This window comes from Thunnus maccoyii, chromosome 11 (assembly GCF_910596095.1).
Source record: "Thunnus maccoyii chromosome 11, fThuMac1.1, whole genome shotgun sequence".
Classification (NCBI taxonomy): Eukaryota; Metazoa; Chordata; class Actinopteri; order Scombriformes; family Scombridae; genus Thunnus; species Thunnus maccoyii.
This window is the reverse complement of record NC_056543.1, coordinates 10,836,023-10,853,525: the sequence shown is the minus strand read 5'-3', so window position 1 is coordinate 10,853,525 and position 17,503 is coordinate 10,836,023. Positions and strand designations below refer to the sequence as shown.

Sequence of the window (17,503 nt, the reverse complement as noted above, 5' to 3'; positions counted from 1 at the left end):
TGAGTGTTTAACTTGACCAAAATAATGTAAATTCCAAGAAATAGTGTTTATGTTGTTATGTTCTGATTTTGGTTAAGCATAACCTATCAATAATTTACACATCAGAATTGATCCATGATATCTCAACATGAGAATTTTGTCAAAATACAATCATAAGGAGAGATGATAAATGATATTGAATCATCACCTTGCCCTACTTTCTTGTTATGAGTATCAACACTGATATTTGTTTACTGCTGAAATTATCCCGTATCCACGGCCCGTATCGATGATATGACTTTCTGTTTTCATGCTGTTAATGGTTTAGCGCTATTGATGCATTGATCTCTGGCTAGAGCTCAGATTTCACAACATAACCTCCCCTGTAGCACTTTGGTAGAAAACATCAAGAGCCCTGAAGCCACACAAGTATTTGAACAAATAACACTGTCAACACTGTATAAGATCAGTCACTTATTCATAATCATTTAAAATATTAACTATACATTTAAAGGTGAAATGCAGTGATACAATAGTAAAATAGGCCCAATACAAAGCAGCAGAAATCACAGCACAGCTTGACAGATCATGTTTTGCATGATGTGGTATCCTTTATTTGGCTGCTCTCAACCTCTCATGGATATTAAAAAACCCCACTCCAAGAAGCTGTTCAGCCAAGTCAAAGAGATAAATTCGGATTTCAGTAATCTCATCGTCCCCCAAAGCTTTGTAGTGGAGTAAGGCCATCAAAAACAAGCCTGCCCCATCAATAAGGGTCACTGACATCCATGTCTTACTAAGGGTTTTCTCATGCCTCTGCGGCTTCCACAGGAGCGAGAGGCTATGACGAACATTACTATCAGATGCCAAATAGTGTGCAAGAGACATAACATACTGTAGTTTTTATTGCTTGAGAGAGATGACTGAGGACGTTTATTTTGCTACTCTAAGAGATAAAAAAGGTGCTCATGATGTCTACATTTTTTGCCGCCACATTTTTTTTTTTTGCCCACCTTCCTCTATCCTGGTTTAAAATCTGCGAATGTGTCTGGACCTGTATGTATGCCAGGCTCATTAGCAGTCTGTACCAGCAACTACTGTCAAGCTCTTTTCTATCCCCTCTTTTGGCACATCGCTCACATCGTCAGTACTGGGTCATCTCACTGGACAGGAGAGATGATCCCGATGCCAATAGTCATCTTACAGGACATGTCACTCGGTTCAGACAGCACATGATGCCTTTTGAACTTGTGTCACATTTGTCACATCTAGAAAATTATGTTTGGGGAGCACGCTCCCCTCACAACACAAGTCTCTCAGATCAGCTTCACTTCTAATAAAAGTGTGTGAACAGGCATCATCTCTGTAGATCTAAACGAAGTCATGTTTCTCCGCCGCATCCTCTTGTTTCTCAGCGAAATCTCTGTTTTTAATGATGATAACATGATGCAATAATGGTCATCGTCTAACTAAACAAAGTGGGTCTTCATTTTGGGGTTTGAGAAATGAGGCCTCCTCCTTTTTGCTCCAGACAAATGATTGATGCACACCCTGTCTGGATGGGTGTCAGGGGGGATGATGTAAGAGGGGGATTTTATGGGGAGTGGTGAGATGGGTGGATATGTCGCACTTGTTCTTCAGTTATGTCTAGCAAAAGCTTTGACCTAATATTTATCTGAATGTGTGTGTGTGTGTGTGTGTGTTTCAGAGGCCAGTAAGCTGGTGATGTCATATGTGGCAGCGGTGTGTGGGAAGGGCCAGGAGGTGAATAAGGTCAAGGAACAGCTGCTGCAGTCCAATCCCGTGCTGGAGGGTGAGTGAAGCGCTCTGCATATTCAAGCTGCTCCCAAATCAAAAGGCTCTTCCAAATGCGGCCGTGCTTTGCCAAAATTTGCAAGATACAGATGTATAGTTGTAACTTTCAGCGACCTCTTTAACCCACTGAGCACTAGTGTTTATCAGAGTTTAATTTTATAACAATCTTTGATCATAAAGCTTGGTTTTAGAGTAAATTATGTCCATAAAGATACATTTTATCACCACAAAACTTCTAGTAATTTTCTATTGAGCACAATATTTCACACAGCTACAAAACATAACCTTTTAGATATAGGATATAGACACTGAGAAACACAGAAACATGAATTTTACACACACACACATACATACTGTCTCATTCCTCACAGCTCAGTGCTGCCACCGGAACAGCTGTATTTTAATTGGGGGCAGTGGACAGGAAATGCCCATGAATGATGAAGCTATACGCCTGGGTTGAGTCGCTGCAGAAAACCCTGCACATCTGCAAGAGCTTAGCTCCTGCAGATCTAATTGCCCTAACGCTAAAAAAGAGGGAGAGGGGAGCACAGTTAACCAGCTATACACAATGTATCTATGTCAGGCTCTCTCTGCGACTCTCAGTTTTGCTTTCGCTCTCTTTCAGAATCTTAGTTTCATTCTTCGTCACCCCTTTTTTTTAATTTCTTTTCATTTCTCGCCCTGACTCCTCTTACCCTTTTATCTTTCCGTTACTCTCCGTCTTTCTCGCCCCTCCAGCTGCCATTGTACCAGGCTAGCACCCCACACATTCACTTTAACGATAGACTTAAACACACATTAATCAGCTGTTATCAGCAATTAAGCAGTTATGCTAATAGCGCTGTGATGCATGACACATTAATAGCATTTTAATGTAGAAATGTGGTTGGAAGCAAACGGAGAGGCCCTGGATACTATATATTACTCTAAAAAGGATCCCTTATGCACATAACACAAGAGGCACATATGTTTGATGTATTTAAGGTGCTCACACACGTAAGAAATCATACTTTGTGTTTGAACATCATGTTTGTTATTGTTTATTCATAAACGTGGGCACATATTGAAGCACTCTGACTCGAATGCGGCGTGACAGCAAGGTTCATCCCATCCTAAGCCTGGAAAGCCCCAGTGCTTTGCTTAATCCATACAGAATTATGGGGCTTCATCAGTACAAATGGCTTTGACATCCAGCCCTAACATGATTGACAGCTAGCCGGAGTGAGACACAATGTTAAGGATCATTTAATAAGGTTTGCGATATTTTGTAAATAAGATTTGATCTGTCTTTTTAATATCATCGGCTGCAACTATATACCAGACAGATTAGCATAAATTATACTTTATTGTACTTTATTATGCTAATTATGGTTTTCCTCCTTTTTCAGCCTTTGGAAATGCCAAAACAGTAAGGAACGACAACTCCTCCAGATTTGTAAGTATCCCCTCTAGGATTAATAAATGCTAATGTCGTTTGATTAGATGATTAATTAGCTAATTATGATGCACAGCTTGGATGTTTTCATCCAGACTTAATTCATGCTTGTGAATAATCCAGTATTGTCCTCTAGTTTTTTCTGTTTCCCTCATAATAAGCCCCGCTGTTTCCTAATGCGATGCATTTTTTTTGTCCCTCTATATTTCTTGTCATTTCCTTACTGTGAGAATTACTAATTCACGTACTTGCATGATTCTGTCTTCCATTAAGTTGAACATGTAGGAGCTACAATATTTTGGAAATTAGTTTTCTTCTCCTTGTTCAGTTTGAGCAGGATCAGTAACTCACTCATAACAGTGTAGGTGTCACCTGGACACAAGTCCTGTTTTTTCAGTTAACAGCCTCTGCAACATCTTAATGGTTAAAGCAAAAGCCCAAAGGTGTTTACACATACAAAACTGGTTTGAAGCTCACAAGTTGTCAAGGTCGATGTTTCCTGTAGACACACGTCCTTGGCAAGTGATGCATGTTAGTACATGTTTCATAGCAACACGAAAAATACATGAAATAACATCCTCAGAATTGGACTCAGCGCAGATTCAATTGGATCTGTGCAGAACACCGTTCCACGCACTGCCTCAGTTTTAGCAGGCCTTTTACACTTGATATATTGCACAGACACATGCGAAATAGCCTTTTATAAATGTTCTTTACATGCAGCATACAAGACAGTCATTGACACACAGTACGCTGCTTTTCATCAACAGCACAGTGTGGCCAAATGCCAGCACAGACCAAGAAATCAGTTTATCTCTAACCAAAGAGAAAGCAAACTCTGGCACGGCTGCACTGATTTTTTTTTTTTTCTTCTTTAGTTTTATTTTATGTTCATTTCTCAATCGTTTTTAAAAATGATCTTGTTTATCAGTCGAGCTTCAGACAGTTTTCTATCTTGATCACCTGTGCAACCTACTGTGGTCTTACGATGAGTAATCTGAAGACATCTGATCTCAGTGGAAGATGGAGATAGCATCTTAAGAACGATTCAAAGTCTGCCTCGCTTTCTGTACGGACAGACACAAACCCAGACATTTCCAGGCAGTGACTGTATGAAGGGAGGCAGGGTGTTTTCCGTTTTTTATTTTACGAAGAAAGTATTTCGACACATTTACAGGCTAAAAGGTTTCAGGGAGGCCCGATCATGGATGTAGTAATAAAAAATTGGATCCCATGTTCCAACTTGGCATCTCATTCATTCTCATGAAGGATTGTCAGCATCCTCTGGCCCGGCTGACTTCCTCTTGGCTCCCCCGTACACACAAATAGCATGAAGTAATTTAATGATACAGCTCCTCCTAAACTTAAATAGACCCCAATGGATCAAATTCTGATATTACAAAGAGTCTTTTCAAGGGGACACTCAGAAAAATGAATTCACCGTTTTACAGCCACTACTTCTCTAATGACTGTGTGTTATAATAGGTCTTTTTGGTCAGTGTGTGTGTGTGTCATGTGATGCTGCAGTTCAGAGTGCTGTTGGTGGGGGCAGCCTGGTTCAGTTTCCTCCCTTATTTCATCACATTAAATTACCCCAATTGCGCTACCGCTTGTGTTTATTTTCTAACGTGTATTGTGTTTTATTTAACCAGTGAGTGATTCAGCTAGACTGAAGAACTCCCATCACATGACTGTTTTGTGGTTATAATGGAAATGGTTATTCTAGCCAGTACCATGCTTTTTCACACTATGTTTAATCATCTACCTACATAGTACTTATGAATACACGCCAGTGCTCGGACTCGCAGTTGTAACAGAGAGTATTATAAAGGATTATGCCCCTGATCTGTTTATATTTAGGTAACCTTGGCATAAACCTCCAGGCAAGGACCTCAGACCTCCCCACTAGTTCATCAGAGCTCAATCAGTTTATCAGAAACCTACGAATCAAACTCTCTCTCCCTCTCTCTCTCTCTCATTTTGCTGAGTGCAGAGGACTTATTGAGTTTGGCTGGAGCCCACTCACCAGTAGAGCTTGGCCAGTTCTGAGGACCTGTCTGCTATTAATACATCAGAGGGTGAAACACACAGAACTCTCTGTTCTAACTCCCAAATTTCAGACAGGAGGAGAGAAGGGGCCTGAAATAGTTTAAGTCCTACACTAGAGGGAAAAAAAAACTGGCATTAGTTGGGGGGGTCTTTCCCTCCTATAGAGGCTAGTTATTTCATAGCAAGTCGTGTTTATGATTGGCAGCTGTCGCCTTAATCGTAACTTGAATGGGTTTGTTCAGAGATCCTCCCCTGTGAAGTTGAACTGAGCTCATGAGTTTGGCTTCGGGCCGAGCTCGCAGTGTATATTAGAGTTAGAGTTATACCCACTTTCAGTTCTAACTGTCGTGCTCTGTTCAACAGGGGAAGTACATGGACATTGAGTTCGACTTCAAAGGGGATCCTCTCGGTGGAGTCATCAGCAACTGTGAGTAGTGTCAGGATGAAAATGCCCTTACCAATTAAAGATTTGAAGACATCTGAAATTGTGAACGCAGGAAATGACACGCACCATATTTCCTACTTCATCTTTATCATGTCAATTGCATACTTTTCTCTCTCGTGTCATGGCCTTCATCAACCGGACACTTATTGCTTTGCGAGCAACACTACTAAACTAAATATCTAAGTTATTCTACTTTGGGCATAGCTTACTTTCAGATTTCTCTCTTGCACCTCCATATTATTCATCCTCCTACATGGGTCAGTCGTAGCCAAAGTCTTTGCAAAAACACCACCAGAGAGCAATCCATCTTCTATTTGTTGTCAGTAGAAATTCACTAAAAACATATTGCGGGGGCAGACTGAACAAAACGCAGCCCTTCACCTATCTGACTCCCTTTCCTCAGCTCTTTTTCTCTGTTTTGCTCTTATCTTGCCTCTGTTCACATTGTTTTGTCTGCGCCGGCTTCCCCGCCATAGGTCACGGAAACAAAGAGCGGAGCTGATGGCGGAGACACAAGTGAACCTCTGTCTGCTGGCCCGAGTTAGTCAAATACAAGGGACTGTCTGTAAAGAAGAGCCACTGACATGTGACTTCTTCAGACAGAGGCTGGCTGGCTGGCTGGCTAGACAGTTGGATGAGGAAGTTCTTACAGGACAGACCTTAAGGAATTTCTCTTAACCTCCCAGTTCATTATTTCCGCTTGGATGTAGATCCTCGGTGTCATCAGTACTTCCTACAACTGAGAATAGATAGCTGTATTTTTCGAAAAAGCCAATTCTCAGTAGCTTTGGTAATAACGGGGTGGTAATGGTGTTTTGGCAGCCAAACAGCCAATTCCTTTAGTCAAAACATAACAGGATATTGTCCCCACATTGCTACTTTAATGTGTGTTTGCTTATCTAAGGGAGAGGGGAACATGCTCTGAACGGAGCAAACAATAAATGGCATTCAGGATGCTTTGCTGCAGAAAATGGGAAGCTGTGGCCCCCGAAAAAGCAATAAAAAAGATGACTGAACGGTTTTGCCGGACACAAGGTGAAAGATTACTTCAGTACCCTTAGGAGTAGAATAATCTGAAACTCTTTGTTGGCCCCCTACGTTGACCCCCCCTTGTGTTTTTCACAAAAAAGGTGTCAGACAGCTATCTACATAAAGTGGCTCCTCAGGGGTGTTTTTTCTTTTCTGTCCTCCTCTTTCATCACAGCTCTGTATTGCTGTTGGCAGCCACTCAGTCCTGGATGTTGTTTATTATTGATGCGCTGGCTCTGCGACAGCCTCTGATGTCATCAGTGGGCAGCGGGTGCCACAGATTCACATTCAGCCTGATCTGCCACTAACTCTTGACAACCCCGGGTCTCTGGACAGAGCTCTCTAGTTAGGTGCTTGTAGTGTTTCCACAGAAGTATTGTAAAGTAGCACTTCTGTCCTCTCAGCACCGACTGACTGGAAGAGTCAGTTTTTTTTTTTTTTTGAAGCGAAGTCTGAAAGTTGGCAAAGCCGGCAGCCATTCTTTTATGGCTGGAAATTTGATCATCTTTTAAAATGGCAGTTAATGTGGATGTTTCTCCAAAATGTTCACTTCAGCGTAACATAAACTCCAGAGTCTCCTAAAATAAGATGTTTTCTAACCAGAAAAAATGAACGCTATCATCCAGCCAAACCCGGCAGTGAAGAGGATCTCAAGCAGCCTCAGCTGCTGAGCTCTGTAGTTGGTCTTTAATTAAATCATACTCAGCCTAATGCGGTGAACAGATGACGGTTCCCCTTTTTAATCAGGTACTATTGCACTTGGTCGGAAAGCTGTGTGCGGTTTCTTCATCATACACTTCCTGAAGCGCGTGTGCATGTATACACATGCAAATATTTACCAACATTGACTTGGTCACCATGGCAACTTTAAATACATGGTTAGAAGCCATATGAGCTCCACACAGATGTTGGGCATCCTTAATACTTTATTATAACAGGGTCAGCCATGTATTTACTACTCAAGAATACCCCACTTCACAAACATTTCCAGAGAAGACTATTGTTAGGGACGGACTTTTTGTCATCGTGTGTCATTGTTTCCTTTTTGTCGTCCCTCGCTCTTTTAGATCTGCTCGAGAAGTCACGTGTGGTGAAACAGCCAAGAGGAGAGAGGAACTTCCACGTCTTTTATCAGCTCCTGTCTGGAGCTTCTGACGACACACTCAGTAAGTCATATTAATACTGGAAATTGGAGTTGAACGGAAGCATGAGTGTGTTTTGTTTTTTTTTTTTTTTTCTAAATAGCGTGCAGTTATATACACACACATCTGTACACAGGAAGTAATAAATTAAAACTGAACCAAAACAGTGGCTTGCAAGCAGTCATGTTCAGAGTAAACTAGACCTTTTAACTCTCATTGTTTTGGTTTCATTCACACCAGAATGGAAGGAAAACCTGACCGTGCACTTTGAGTCACCTTATTTCTGGGTTTTGGATTTATTCATTTCATTTCTATCCACCTAACTGTAATCTGAAGCCAACAACACGCCAGTCTTTGTGTAAAGAAGTAACCTATGCAGCTGGGGTAAAAAACACATTGCTGATGCATTAAGGGCCCACTCTTCCTGCTTAACAAACACCGCAGAGAACAAAGACTGGCCGTGAAACCTGTTCCCTCTATTTACTTTTCTGCGGACAGAGGGCATTGTTTTATGTCCTGAACACAGGAGAACAATGTAATGGTCATTCACTCCAGAGTACACACATCAGAGGGGCTTGATTCAGCTGTAGTTAATGCAGCCGCTAATGAAATTCGACACATGCACCCACGAGAGGAATGGATTTCTTTGCTACTACATAGAGGGCTTTTAAGAGGGCTATTTGATCTTCCAGAATAATGTTCACAGCAGTAACCCAGTGAGTGCATATACTGTGTAGAAATTATGTTTGAAGTGACAATGGCCTGGGGGTTAGATAAATTAGTTCCAGGGTATCACCCATTTGAATCTTTGCGCCATGAAGTGCTTTTTTTTTTTTTTTTTTTAGAAGGTACTTTAAAGAAGCAGATTACATCATTACAATATTGTGGTTTTTATCAGGCACCTCCCAGCTGTGAGTGTGTAGGTCTGTAAACGCATTACCTTTCCTGCTCACCCTTGCATTTAATGTAAATAATCGCCCTCAGCCATGCCGCTTGACCAATTGTAGTTTTTAAATGGTAACCACATGGTTTGTGTGTGACAGGGAAGCTGAAGCTGGACCGGGATTTCAGCAAGTACAACTACCTGAGCCTGGACTCAGCTGTAGTCAACGGGCTGGATGATGCAGCCAACTTCAGGACAGTCAGAGTGAGTACTAGCTGCATGTGCTTATGCATTATAAAGCTTATAATGGTAAAGTTTATTTGTATAACACCTTTCAAAAGCCAATGTTACAAAAGCGCCGTACACAGACGGCAAACAATAAAAACAGAGTTACTGATAAAATCAAAAGGCAGACACCAGTAAAACCAGTATGTTACAAAGTTCTTTAGATAAACATGAGATAAACAATCTAAAGTGCAGAGTATAAAACATAATAAGATGTCACGCATAAAAGAAAAAAATCAAATTTGTTTTAAGAAATGACTTAAAAGAAGTTTTGATTTGGTGAATCTGAGCTCCTCAGGCAGATCATTAAAGAGTTAAGGTGCCCCGACAGCAAAGAAACAACCCCCTCTAGTCTTAAATCTAGCCAGCAGGTTCCCATACATGTTTTTCTTTAAGGATACGTTCACAATTTGTCAAGTCCGTCTTAAAACAACAGTCCAGTGCCCATATGAACAGTGAAACAGGTTTTGCTCGCTGTAATCGTTCCTTCTGTTCATACTGACCATTAGAAGATCTCTTCCACATGTACTAAAAATGTGATGGGAGACGAAATCCACAGTCCTTGTTTTGAGTAAATATGTCTTTAAAGGTTTATATGAAGATAATATGAGGCTTCAGCAGTCTGAGTTACAGTATTTTTAGTAAAAAAAAAAAAAAAATCCCTATTTGTGGCCGGACAGACAGTGTTTTCCTGTTCAGCTGCAGTGGAAGAATAGTAACAAACAGAAGGAATTTGGCACTAAAAAGAGTACAGAAAGTAACTGTGAAAGACGATGACTTGATTTGACAAATCTGGACAGCTGAAGCTTCATATTAGCTTCAAACAAATTTTTAAATAGTTTTACACAGAAGGAGGACTGTGGATTTTGTCCCCCATCACTTAACATTGACAGTGCATTATGAAGGGATGTCTTAATGACCAGTATGAACAGGAGGAGTGATCAATCACAGCAAGAAAAACACATCAATGAGCATTTTAGCACCTGAATATTATAATATTATACTTTTAATGATGTTAAACTTTAGCCATAATAAGACTTAAACCCAACAGTTCTCATAAGCACAACCTAAAACTTAAAGTATCCCACTTGAAACCTGAGACCTGAGACCTGATAGAGATGGTCTCACTTTATCAAAAAAGTGCTGATAATGTTTTGTTTTTTTTTTTAAACCACCAACCGACTCGCACGCAAATGACTCACTCATCACACAAGCGCCGTCTCGCCCCACTACCATTCAGCACCGATTGTCTTTTGTTGCATAATTCTGAGTTAATCAATACGCTGCACAGAGGTTAGAGGCGGTCTGAATACTCCTTATCTCCCGAACATAACAAACTAACTAAAGTGTAGATTGTAAAATTGTGAAAACTCTCCTCCCACCTGTTGCAAAACGCTTTGAACTTTGAACTGAATCTGTAATCGAAAGTGAACTTAAAACCTGAACTTCAGGTTTGTATTGATTAAACAAGGGAAATTTCATGCGCACCATTTAATACAATATCAAAACAACAGCGCAGGGGCAGCAGAGCTTTGTTGGGGAAATCCACCACAAAAAAAACACCCTCACCTGCTTCCTATTTGTATTTGAATAAAGTTACACATGCGGGATCTCTCGTCCGCATGAGCAGCGCCACTCCTCCTCGTCTTTACCGATGACGAGACAAAGGATGTTGTGTCTATAAGAGACCCCTTCTACCCCGACCTCTATTGTTATCAGTCCCTGCTCCAGCATGCTCCACTCAAGCTACCGTAGAAGCCTTTTGCAGTCTGTGTTACGTTCTACTGTTCTCGTTTCCCCGCGTTTCACCACATCCTGCTTCTCATCCCCTCTCCTGTTGGGTGTTTTTTTTTTTTTTTTACAGTATTCCCCGTACAGCTGTATTTCACCAGCGGAAACACATGCGGACATTCTCACTAAACAATGAGTTCCTCCACATGGCCTTCTCTCTTACTGCCAAACATGGCCACACATTCTTCCCCCCCCCCTTAAAACATTTAAACTTTTAGATACATGTTGTCACAACAATAGAATTTGGAGTGGAGTACCACAGCAAACTAGATTGTGGTTGTGGGTTTTTATAACACAATCATCTCAAGCACTTGAGTTCATTGTCTGTTTTGTCAGCTCTGTGAAGGGACTTGTTTCATATTTGGCACCAGTGTGATAAACTGGGATTCACTTCAAAACAGTTTATTTATTACTTTGTGCAAATGTAGTGTTTTTTTATGAATAGATTGAGCTTATATGTGTTATGTTTTTGCATTTCCTTTTTCTTTGCTCTTTTTTTTTTTATATGTTATGTATATTAAATGTTCTGGGGTCTCTCAGTAAAGAGATGCGGTGTTAAGAGACTGCTCTGGAGAATTAAAGGTTAAAATTAAGACACAGAGATCTGGTTGACACATTTAATTGACTGCTGCAGCTCTGTCTTATTCAATCTTTTACAAATACAACTTTAGACAGTGATGTCTTTGATAAGATGGGATTTATGCCTGCAAAAGACGTTTGTGTTGAACATGTATATCCTCATTTGTCACCTGATTACCATGACAACACCAGTGACAGCGCCGTCAGGTTGCAATGATAATGTTTCAGTCATATTAAACCGTTGTGTTTGCATAGACACCATCACAGTGCGTTTATAGCTTAGTTCCCGTTGTGCCCATGTTTTCCTTTAGGATTCAACAGCTGATCAGTGACTCACTCATTCCATTTTTTTTTTTTTTGCCCTCCCAGAATGCCATGCAGATCGTGGGCTTCATGGAGGACGAGGTGCAGTCGGTGCTGGAGCTGGTGGCCGCTGTGCTGAAGCTCGGCAACATCGAGTTCAAGCCGGAGTCGCGCTGCAACGGCACCGACGAGAGCCGCGTCAAAGACAAAAACGGTGGGTTTGACAGACAGCAAACAAGAAGCAAAAGAGTCCCTTTTTACAACTAATTTCCTCCCTGAATGAAATGATTCAGCAGCATGGTAGTCAAGAACTGAGCTGTCTGGATAATTAGGTATGAAAAGATAAATTAGGAGAGCTTTATAATTGTATTAATTTTTTCATTATAGTGTTATTATTATGATGCTTTATTGTGAATTGTACACAAAATCCTTTTGGCCCACAGGCCCAGTTGACCTGATGTTGAGCCACTGCCCCCTATTGGCTGCTTCACTCTCCTCTGCAGTCCTGCTCACCAAATATTTGTGTTTTATGATTTGCGTGACAAGAGCTGTGTTTATCACTCCCACAGCTGTTCTCTTTAGGCAAATATTGCATTTACATATTTTCCTCCAGGACAGTGGAATGATCCAGTTTCACTGTCCTTACTGACAGTTTTGCAGAGAAAACACATTTGTGTTTTTGTTTTTTTGTTTTTTTTTTTCATATGACTCAAAGACCGTCTTGTTGAGATCATGTTGCAGCATGTTTCTTGCTAAGAAGATGAGCATAAATTGAGATGGTTTTATGTTTGTGTGTATTTAGCATATTATTACAGGAGGTTTTAAACTGCAACCATTGATAAAATGTTCCATTAGAACAAAGGAGCAAATTTCAGTGGAGTATACAAGTAGTGATATCTGCAAAAACATATCTGAGCATAAGCTTTAACATAAAGGAGGACAGAATAAATAAACCTGATAAACAGGTTGCTCACAAAGTTAAAGTTTAAATTCAAAATAGAATATAGAATAACAACATGGATCACAAGCAGAAATAGTTCATTGTCAGTGTTTTTTTTTTGTGTGTGATTTTTTTTTTTTTTTTGCAGATCTGAAGGAGATGTGTGAGCTGCTGGGCATCGAACAGTCAGTGCTGGAAAGGGCGTTCAGCTACCGCACAGTAGAGGCCAAGTTGGAGAAAGTGTCCACTACCCTGAACGTGGCCCAGGTCAGAGGGATAGTTACAGTTATATGCATTTCTTGCATTTCCTGCTCCTTGTTGACATTAATGCACACACACACACACAGACACACACAGTGCATAAAAAGGGCAATTTCTTCCCCCTGACTTCCTCCGCCGGCTGCCGACTCTCATCCATGTCAATTTTACGAAAACCCCTCCATTATAGATGAGCAGTGTTCCTTCTGGAAATTCAAATGTAGGTCATATTTTAGAGGTTAGTGAGTTCACTCAGACTGTTAAGAAGTGTTCATATAATGTGGAGGCTGTAAACATGGGCCCTATGTCCAAAAGCAGAAGAAGAAATGGTTCAGAGAATCACCCTGACCTCCAGAATAATGTTACCATGCAGTTGGTGTTGCCCTTTAATCTTCACTGTGTTTGTGTTTATCAAGGTTATTTTTTTTTTGTATTTCCTAAATGATTGACTTGCTGGAAATTCAAGAGATAACTTCCTGTTATCAGCCCTGTTATATTAGGTCTGCAAAGAAGAAATACACACTTTTAGTTAGTAAAAATGAATTGATGCATTTTCTCTTTGTTGCTGCATTTTCACTTCATCAGGATTATTGTGTGTTTACATACAGGCCTACTACGCCCGAGATGCCCTTGCCAAAAATCTCTACAGTCGTCTCTTTAGCTGGCTAGTTACAAGGATCAATGAAAGCATAAAAGTAAGTGATGTGCAGAATTTCAGTTATTTCATTTGATTTAATTAATTATTCTGTTATTTTTCCTTTTTTTTCATGACATATTGAAGTGGTAGTACACCACTATCCTCCTCTATTTCTAACACTGACAATATCGTCTCTCTGCAGGCACAAGCTAAAACTCGCCACAAGGTCATGGGTGTGCTGGACATCTATGGCTTTGAGATATTTGAGGTAAGAAAAAATGGCCAGATCAAACCTCGATTAAGCCACAATCTGACCACCAAACATTTTTTTTTATCACATTTTTAAAAGGAATTTTCCCCAGGCTGTTTGCATGTGCGTCGGCGTACCTGTGAGGAGCTTATCAACAAGAACTGAGAGCTGATAAAACCATATTCAGATCAGATTAGTTCAGCTTTATTGCTCCCAGGAGTGAAATCATTTTTTGTGGCGAGGTGATTCCGACACTAAAATCAGCATTTCACAGTGGGAAAAACGGACAGAGCATCAAGGCACTTATGAATACACACTTATCATAGACATCATAAACATGTTATGGACACAATATCAAAGACATTGCATAGTAAACAGTACATAGTGGATACCTTAGTAATGTTGCCAACCACATAGAAAGTAAACAAAACACAAAAACAGTCAAGTGGACCAATATTTTGATATTTTTTTATATTTTTTTTAATCTGACCATTATGTTCAATACATAGCAACTGATGCAGCACCAGCCATTTGAGTATCAAGTGTTGTTTGGTTCAGGTGCATGTAAATGAGCATGTGCATGCAAACACATGTCAGAGAGTTTGAGTGCACTGTACAGACTAAATGGGGATGGAATAAATGTTTCTTGTCCTATTGCTTGATGCCTTCAGCCCCCTCTCCACCCCCATATGTTCATGTCTTTCTCATATCCCTGCTTGTTCACTCCACTCACTCTCAAGTCCTTCCTCTCCTCTGACTGTTGTGTTGTGTCTTGGTCACCAGGATGGAGTAAGTAACACCTGCACCAGCCTGTTTTGCTGTGCCAGTGTGCATGCTGTGATCTTAATTCAGCTCCTCTTTTTTTAAAGACAATTCAGGGGGTGCTCCTGGTGCGCAGCAAAGCCACACGGCTGAAAACACGCTAAAGACGCCTTTGCATCATTTGAATCAGGGCATACACATGGCTAAAACTAATGCGATCTGATACAACAGCCCCCACAATAAATCTAAAGGTTATACTGCTCAGCTTCTGTTGAAACAGTTTTAGGAGATGTTGATTGAACTGTGTGGTCATTCTAGAGGCTTAAATATGTTGTATTATACTGAGAGGTGTTTCTAATGTTTGTCCACCTGATGTAAATTTGAAGGATTTATTGTAGGGCTGTTGCATTAGACTTCATTAGTTTTTGCTACTGTGCGTATACCTAATAAACTGGCAACAGAGTGTATTGCAGCTGTATTGAATAGATACATATTAGACCGATGTTTTGGTTGTCAAACACTAATACTACACTGAGAGCAGCACAGAAATCAACTCATCAACTCAATCATCATGATTAGTATATTTATTGTATATGTTTTCCATAATAATAGACATAAAATATGTAGCATCAATTGAGATAAGACAAATTTTTGTATTTATAAAATCATTTAGGGCCAGTGCTCCTTCTTAAGTATGGCATTTAATCAGTCTTTGCTCCAACATTTTTTCTCCCGGAAATGTTTTTGAGGTTAAATTAGAAAAGCAAAATATTAAGTCGAGGGACTTTCCCCTACCCTGTGACAAGGGAATACACACTTATGAGAAATGATCCCATTGTCTTCAAATGTAGTTTTAAGATGATTACTTCCTTAAGCTGCTGTAAACCGTTGGTCATAAAACAGCACAAGGTCATATTTCAGCCTGCTGTCTGCTGCCACTTGGGTATACACATGTATCTATATGCTATTGAGTGTGTGTGTGTTTGTGTGTGTTTATTAGGGGTGAAGGCGACTGTGGTTTCTCAGTTAAAGGAAATGAGTCTTAAAAGGAATAACCGATCTCCTTGTGGCGATCCCATTTCCTGATCACTGAAAAAACTCGCCGTGTCCTTCACTCTACAAGCTCTTGGACTTAACACGCTATTCTAACCGCCTTAGTGTCTTTTAGCAAATAAATGCTAACCTAACCCCGCACACGATAAGATCTCCCAGGAAGCATGACTCTCTCGTCAACGGGTCATAATTGACAACAATATTAATTGTGTAACGTTGGGAGTAAAAGGTTTTCAAATGGTTAACACTCCATCAATGTTTAACGATGTTGTATGACCGTTTACAGGAACTTTTTTCCCTGATAAAGGTTTATCATAAAAGTTCATCAGCGTACATCAGCAAGATTTACTGCTATCAGTTGTCAGATTGATTAAACGTGTGTTCAGTAATGGTTGTCAAAGTGATGAGGCAGCAAATCGTCAAGTGTAAGAAGAAGAGCTGCAGGTTACAGTTTTTTCAAACTGGATTATTACTGATATTATATGCCATCAAGAATCCACCGTATTGAGACTTTTTGTTCTAACAGAATGTAACGTCAGAAGCTGTGCCAGACTAATTAAAATTCTAATTAAAACTGGCCATGCATTAGAGTTTGCAAATGTTTCCATGAGAGTTAGAATCATTGAGGATGTAGGAAAAATGTCATCCCCGCTCCAGAGCTGATACAAAATCTGGATTGACCGCTGGACCGAAGACGGTCTAGCAAGTATGTTTTCACATCTGTAAACACAAGCTGTCCTCACTGGACCGCTGCACACAAACAACTGACCTCTTTAATAAACAGCAAGTTGGACAAAGATGTGAAAAAGTTTTATGAAAGCTTCAGTCAGCTAAGAGAAATGAGAAAATGGTGCAGGAAAAAAAACAACCCCTAACATTTAAGATTTAAGACAACCTTTAGGGTGCATTTTGTAATTGTAAATTGTGAATTACAGTAGAAATGACAAGAACCAAGCTCAGAAATGTAACAGATTCTAGTTTCCATTTCATCCAATAACATAACACTGAGTTCAGGCACATCCGGACTCAGCCTATCGATTAACACTAGCTGAAACTAATACGTTTTTTCCTCCCGCCGCTGCTCCCGCAGGACAACAGCTTCGAGCAGTTCATCATCAACTACTGCAACGAGAAGCTGCAGCAGATCTTCATCGAGCTGACCCTGCGCGAGGAGCAGGAGGAATATGTCCGAGAGGTAAGTTTTTGTGTACTCAACATTCACACATAGAACAGAGTAGACAGGGCAGTGCACACTTGGATAAATTGCCCGTCAAGCCCAGCCTGTAGCCCTGGTATCACTCTGTCACCTGCAACTGTACATTTACATCCTTCAACATGTCAGCACTCAATTTGTTCAGTTGACAGTTCATCGTTGCAGGCCCCGCAGCGTGATCTCAACCTGGTCGTGTCACTCATCTGTTTAACCTCCTTATGCTATTTTGGCTTAAATTTGCATTCTTGACCTCGACCCAAACACATTTCTAATTCATATATGTCTTCATATCCCATCCCCATCTTCTGCCACACGCAGTTTATTCTCTCTCCCCGTCTCCCTCTGTGGATCGTCTGCGACGGAAGTGATCCCTCACTTGAGCAAGAGTAAACACTCCCCGTTGTGGGCCTTTAAGCTCTGTTTGTTTTTAAAGCTCTATGCGTATGAGTGCTGCAGCGGTGACCCCCACACCCCTTCCCTACTGACACCACCACCAATGATATTCCGCTTCTGGCCTCTGTCCAGTATATTGCATGGGAAAATACCACAGAGGCCTGGAGAAAGGAGGGGAGGTCCACCAATCAGGAATTTGGCTGATCACCCATCAGTTTAAGCCACACCTTCCCTGCTTCCCTCCCCCCTTCAAAATATCTGT

At 40.6% G+C, this 17,503-nt stretch overlaps 1 protein-coding gene across 3 annotated transcripts in view; it reads left to right on the top strand.

Annotated features, from left to right (window-relative positions):
- Positions 1 to 17,503, top strand: part of myo1b (myosin IB) — a 64,831-nt gene that overhangs the window by 32,984 nt on the left and 14,344 nt on the right. For all 3 annotated transcript variants that reach the window (XM_042425751.1, XM_042425750.1, XM_042425749.1), the window contains exons 5-14: positions 1,688 to 1,792; positions 3,183 to 3,229; positions 5,642 to 5,705; positions 7,820 to 7,918; positions 8,938 to 9,041; positions 11,802 to 11,949; positions 12,824 to 12,942; positions 13,542 to 13,628; positions 13,773 to 13,838; positions 16,726 to 16,830. In XM_042425751.1, coding sequence (XP_042281685.1) covers positions 1,688 to 1,792; positions 3,183 to 3,229; positions 5,642 to 5,705; positions 7,820 to 7,918; positions 8,938 to 9,041; positions 11,802 to 11,949; positions 12,824 to 12,942; positions 13,542 to 13,628; positions 13,773 to 13,838; positions 16,726 to 16,830 — 944 coding nt within the window. The remainder of the gene's footprint in view (positions 1 to 1,687; positions 1,793 to 3,182; positions 3,230 to 5,641; positions 5,706 to 7,819; positions 7,919 to 8,937; positions 9,042 to 11,801; positions 11,950 to 12,823; positions 12,943 to 13,541; positions 13,629 to 13,772; positions 13,839 to 16,725; positions 16,831 to 17,503) is intronic.